This window comes from Buceros rhinoceros, unplaced genomic scaffold (genome assembly GCF_000710305.1).
Source record: "Buceros rhinoceros silvestris isolate BGI_N320 unplaced genomic scaffold, ASM71030v1 scaffold2047, whole genome shotgun sequence".
NCBI classification, from domain to species: Eukaryota; Metazoa; Chordata; class Aves; order Bucerotiformes; family Bucerotidae; genus Buceros; species Buceros rhinoceros.
Window position 1 is genome coordinate 43,558 of NW_010422554.1, and position 5,723 is coordinate 49,280.

General features: G+C 47.0%; 1 protein-coding gene across 1 annotated transcript in view; it reads left to right on the forward strand.

The window, feature by feature from the left end:
- LOC104496873 (ovotransferrin-like) overlaps positions 1 to 5,214 on the forward strand; it is a 14,891-nt gene extending 9,677 nt beyond the window's left edge. The window contains exons 11-16 of the mRNA XM_010140057.1: positions 401 to 559; positions 1,636 to 1,780; positions 2,697 to 2,761; positions 3,363 to 3,547; positions 4,382 to 4,568; positions 4,974 to 5,214. Of these exons, the coding sequence (XP_010138359.1) occupies positions 401 to 559; positions 1,636 to 1,780; positions 2,697 to 2,761; positions 3,363 to 3,547; positions 4,382 to 4,568; positions 4,974 to 5,014 (782 nt within the window). The 3' untranslated portion in view covers positions 5,015 to 5,214. The remainder of the gene's footprint in view (positions 1 to 400; positions 560 to 1,635; positions 1,781 to 2,696; positions 2,762 to 3,362; positions 3,548 to 4,381; positions 4,569 to 4,973) is intronic.
- The last annotated feature ends 509 nt before the right edge of the window (positions 5,215 to 5,723 follow it).

Sequence of the window (5,723 nt, forward strand, 5' to 3'; positions counted from 1 at the left end):
GGTCTGGGTTGTAGCGTTATGAAATTGTTCTTTATAGAAATGGGAAGAGGGAGAGGAGAGAAGGTTTTTATCCCTTGCTGGAGAGTGGATAAGAAATCAGGAGGAGATGAGAAATCATCAAGCATGTCTTGCTATAGCCTCCTTGCATACCCAAGTGTCAGAGTTTTGAGGAGTGGGGAAATGCCAAGGATAATGATTTCCCAGGAGCACGGTGGGAGTAGGTGAATCACATCTGCAAACTCTTCCATTGTCACTGCCTGGCTAATGTGCTAAAGTGCAAAGTATTTCTCCTATGCTGTTCACAGGTGTCCTCCCCCAAGTAGGGCCAATGGTCTCCTAAGGGAGCATGGTGGCATCCTCGGGTCAGTCCTTAACTTTCCTCTGTTTTCTCTTCTGAAAGCATCCTACTTTGCTGTGGCTGTGGCAAAGAAATCTGACAGCAGTATCACATGGACCAATCTGCAGGGCAAGAAGTCCTGCCATACTGCTGTTGGGAGAACTGCTGGATGGAACATCCCCATGGGCTTGATTCACAACAGGACAGGGAACTGCAATTTCAGTAAGTCAAGTTTTGCATCCATTTCTTTGAGCCAAGAATCTGCTTGCAAACATGTTTTTCCACCCTTCGTCTGATCTTCAAAGTTCTTGTACCTCAGAGATTCCCACCTGGAGGTGGGAAATGGAGAAGACTCTGTTATTTGAGCTTTCAGTGAGCAGTTTTAGGCTGTTGGTGCCTGCTTCAGAGTAAGATACAGCACATCTGCTGCTTTGGGGGGCTTTGTTTTCTTTTCATATCTCATCCCTTCCCTTTGCAGCAGCCCGGAAGAGGGAGCACAGGCTGCCCCGGGTATAGGGCCTGGGTGCTTGTGCAAGGTGTGGCATGGGGGTAAAGGATGGGTTTATGAACCTCAGAAGGGATGGGAAAGGCTGAGAACAGGGAACAGAAGCTGATCTCTGTTCAAGAAACTTAAAGGGACTGATCTGACTGCCTGAGAATATGGAGGTAAAAGCTTGCATTGGCTCTGGGACTTCAGAGATTGTTCAGAAGATCAACTTTTACATCCAGCTTTCAATAGGTGAGAATTACGGTACAACAAAAATAATTTGTAAATATTATCAACCAAGGCAAATTAAGCCTTATATATATATAATTACTTAATTATATATATAATTACTAAAAAGGAAATTTCTAACCTCGAGAAGATACTAGTAAGTTTTAGACTCAGCCTCTCCGTCCTCCTGCCTGCCTTTGCCACTTTCCCATCTTCTCCCAGAGCCCTGGTATTGCTGCCAAACACAGCTCCAATGACCCACAAAGGCTGTGGAGGCTTGGCCTGGCTCTCTGTGAGCTAGGAATGACTTGCAGCAAAAACGTTCTCATTTTTATGCCAAGATAGTGCCTGTTGCAGTTGAGCCTTAGGCCCATTATTGATTCATTATCAGTAATAACACGACACAAATTCCATAGTAAAACTACACGCATACGATTTGCTGCCTGCTGAATCGTGCTCCTTCCCACAGCCTGTTTCCTGCTCCCAGTGACTGCTAACACAAACCCAGTGCAAGAATGTATTGCTGAAAGAAACCCTAACTTTTCAGTGCAGGAAAAGTGAATTTTTCTGTTTGTGCCTTCAGATGAATACTTCAGCGAGGGTTGTGCTCCTGGGTCTCCTGCTAACTCCCGCCTCTGCCGGCTCTGCAAGGGTTCTGGGGGGGTCCCACCAGAGAAGTGCGTTGCCAACAGCCACGAGAAATACTACGGGTATACTGGAGCCTTCCGGTAGGTGGTGGAAACATTCAGGCTGCTCTCAAGGACCCTGGGTCTAATTATGGAGGTTATGGGTAGATCACATATGGATTACAGTCTCATGTTGATGCTCATCAGCTGACCTTCTCTTTTTCTTCATGTCACTGCTGAAGGTACATACCTGTAATATTATACATCTGTGATACATTTTTTCTTCATGCAGCTTCCTGCAAAATGATGTAAAGTGTTCCTGTTCTGTAAAACTGATGTTCTGGTGCCTCCAGGCAAACCTGGAGAAACACGAGCGTTCTGGCTAGATCTGCTACAACGGCAGCAGTGCTACACTTTTAACACAGATAAGGAGTTTTAGAAGATGGAGACCAGCAAACAGTACTGCCACTAGACGCTCCCTGTTAAAAATGCTGCTTGCTTTAGTTAAAATGAGCTGCTCTCTAAAAAGTGCAGAGACCAGAGGTCAGCCCCAGTGCCACCTCCTCCATACCCACTCAGTACCAGCTCAAGACTAAGTAATTCATATTGGACATGAGTTTAAAAAAGAGAATTAATCTTATTTCATTTACACCTGATAGCTAAGACTTCCCACTTCAGGGCTTGCAGTCCCCTTGTGCAAGTTAGTGTTTCCACAAAGCTACTCAGACGTGCAGGCCAGCGTTACAGTCAGTAAAGCGAATTCTGAACCTGGCCAAGCCCTTCTTTCTAACAATAAAATAAATCAGCCACTTATCACGTGAGAAGGGTGTGTGGTTTTTTCCAGCATGTGTTAAAAGACTGTGTTTCAGAGATCCCTAAAATATTTATGGCAGGGGTCCTAGACCTGGCTATCCCCGGAGATTAATTTTACAAAATAAGACATAGATTAGAATCAAATCTGTGGGATATGGCCAGGGTTCAAGCACTCACATCTCTTGCCTTTCTTTGCATTCCCCAGGTGCCTGGTCGAGGCGGGGGATGTGGCCTTTATTAAGCATACAATCGTTGAGGAAAACACTGATGGTACGTGTTTACTCTGTTTCACGGGTCTTGGCAGGGCTGCATTCTCCCATCTGCATTATTTTGGTTCCCATTGCAGAAGGTAATATCAAGCTGTACCCGCTCGTCTGTCAACCTCACCCCTAACGCAGGGGGAGCAGAACTCAAGCACTTATATGTGCCATCTGCCCAGGGTGGCTCTTCCCAGGCATTTCGGCAGAGACACTTCCCCACTAACTGTCATTTAATTTCAGCCACACAATTATTCGGGTGGTCCCTTAACCACAGACTCCTGCCTCAACACCCTTGCGCATCACTCTAGCTACCTGCCTGCCTGAAAATGAAGAGGTCAGGTCACATTTCTGAAAGCAGCAGCTGGAGTTTTCCAAGCCTCTGCGGGAAAATGCAAGGCAGAAGATACAACTAAATCTCCCAGGCTGCTCTGAGAGCCTGACTTACCCCACTGACTTGTCCTGAGTCTCACTTGCAGCCTCCTTTGTACATGACAAGTCTCCAAGTGCCAGTGCACACGCAGGCAGGGACAAATGCCTTTATCAGGTGTTGCGAGGCTGATGTTCTTTTGCTGTACGAGACCTCTGACTCTCCAAACCAATTCTCTTTAAAGGCAGAAATAAAGAAGACTGGGCCAAAAATCTGAAAATGGACCAATTTGAGTTGCTGTGCATTGACGGGGGACGGGCGAATGTCATGGACTACAGGACCTGCCACCTGGCCAAAGTTCCTACCCATGCTGTGATCACACACCCTGACAATGCACAAAAAGTCCGCGACCTGCTGGACAAACAAGAGGTTGGTAATACTGACAGTGGAAGAAATGTTCTGGCGCTGGTTTTATGCGGCATTTTTCCGTTCTTAGAGCAACGACACTCTGAGTTTCCCCAAATCAGGGCAACGTGGAAGATACTAATTACTGATGTATGTTTTAATTAATGATGGAAGACTTCAGTTACAGCCTTGTCCCTCAGCCTCCCCTGTCCTCCATCCGTTCCAAACTGCTCTTTCTCCTCTGCCACCTTAGCAAATACACATTTAGGTGACAGCCAGTAGTTGTTATTGCCATGCTATCCCTGCGTGACGTGAGACTGTCACCTCCTGCTCAGGCTATGCAGGTGTGTCTCAGAAACTCCCCTGGGTGCCTGGTCTCTAAGCCAGCTGGGTTGGGCACAGCCCTGAGTACACAGCAGCCCCCCTGCACACACTGGTGTAAACATAAACAGGTTAAACCAGCTCTGTTCCACTTTACACCGAAACCGTTAATATTTGTTCCACTGTGAGGGTCTGCCGAAAGGCACTTGAGATGTCAGCTCCTTTCGCTTTCAGCTCCTGGCTAAGGCATAGGGCCTGCTGGCAGCTCCTGCTGACGGGGTCTCTATGGAGGGACACGGTAAAACGAAAAGAAATTGTTTGGTCAGTTGTGCCACAACTGGTCCTAGCTCTGAGAGACCCCTCACCTGTCCCACAACCACAGACAGACAGAAGATGCAGTCCTCGATTTCTGGAGCTTGGCTGGGGGCTCCCCAAGATGATGGTGAAGAACTAGGACTAAGAGCTAGGCTTGTAAGAGCTGAATCTTGGCAGCTATCTACTTTTTACAACACTGACTTCCATGTGACTTTATTTCAGAAACTATTTGGAACAAAAGGAACAGCAAGAGACAAGTTCAAAATGTTTGAGTCTCAAACCAAGGACCTTCTGTTTAAAGACTTGACGAAGTGTCTGGTCAAACTCCGGGACGGAATAACGTACAAGGAATTCCTTGGGGACCAGTACTATGCTTCAGTCGCTAGCCTCAATACCTGCAATCCATCAGGTAACTGGAACAGCCCCAGGAAGAAGCCCGTGAATGACAGTTCTTGGCCTCATGGGATGTCCACTTAATTTTTCAAAAGCAAAATAAGGGTAACTCATGAAGATGTCAGTATACTTAAAGTTCATTGGATGAACTTAAAAGAGCCTTGAAGTCCACTGTTCTGGCATCAACAGGAATCAAAGGATTTCACTCACCGTTAGAAAATACGCACTTTGAGAAATGGTAGGACGAGCCCACCCTGTCCCATCAGGGTGTTGGTGTGCTCTGTGGTTAAACACAGCTGTTTGTGGCACACTGGAGGTGTTTTCCATGCGATGACATTGTTGACATGGCTGGGTGTGTGCTGGTGGAATGGGAGTGTCTGAAGGCGGGATCTGAACTTCTCACTGTCCTTTCCCTTTTCAGATCTCCTCCAGGTGTGCACCTTCCTTGAGGACAAACAGTGAAACGGGAACGACCCTTGCTGGAGGGGGAGGAAACTTCAGGTCATGACTTCTCTTGTGTCCTCAGTGCCGAACAGCGACCCGCAGAGGGACCTCTGCCTTCACTGCTTGCCCTGCCCTTCCTCTCCGCTCTGACAGCGGCTCTTTGAGACTTTGCTGTTCTCTGCTGCCAGCACAGCAAGAAATAAAATCTCAAATCTAAATGGGTGTCTTGAGATTCTTCAAAGTGGTCCTTGAGCCTGGTCCCCCCACAGTACCCCCTGCTGTTGGACAGTGCCAGATACCAGTGTGGCTGTTGCCACTTAAGGGTATTGCTGACCACTAGAGAAATTTGTTTCAACATTTGCCAAAGGAAAATGGATTAAGCCTACCCTAGAGCCTAATTAACAGATAATTGGTACTTCCTGCGCTTTTGCTTCACCCAGGTTCACCATTATTTCCCCAGCAGATGACAGTTGCCCAGTGTGGTTGGGACGCAGGCTCTTCCTGTCTTTATGTCCGAAAAGCTGAAGGGTGGGGAAGGAAAAAAAAACCCAAGCCAAACCAAACCAAAAAACCGCCGTGGTTGTAAGATGGAGGGTGTGAATAGAAATCACTCCATTTCATATCTCATCTGGCTGGATCTGAGCCATTTCCACCAGGCATGACTCTTAAAACACAGAAGTGTATTGATGGGGAGAGCCTAGACTTAGGCTTTCTTTCCGAAAAAATC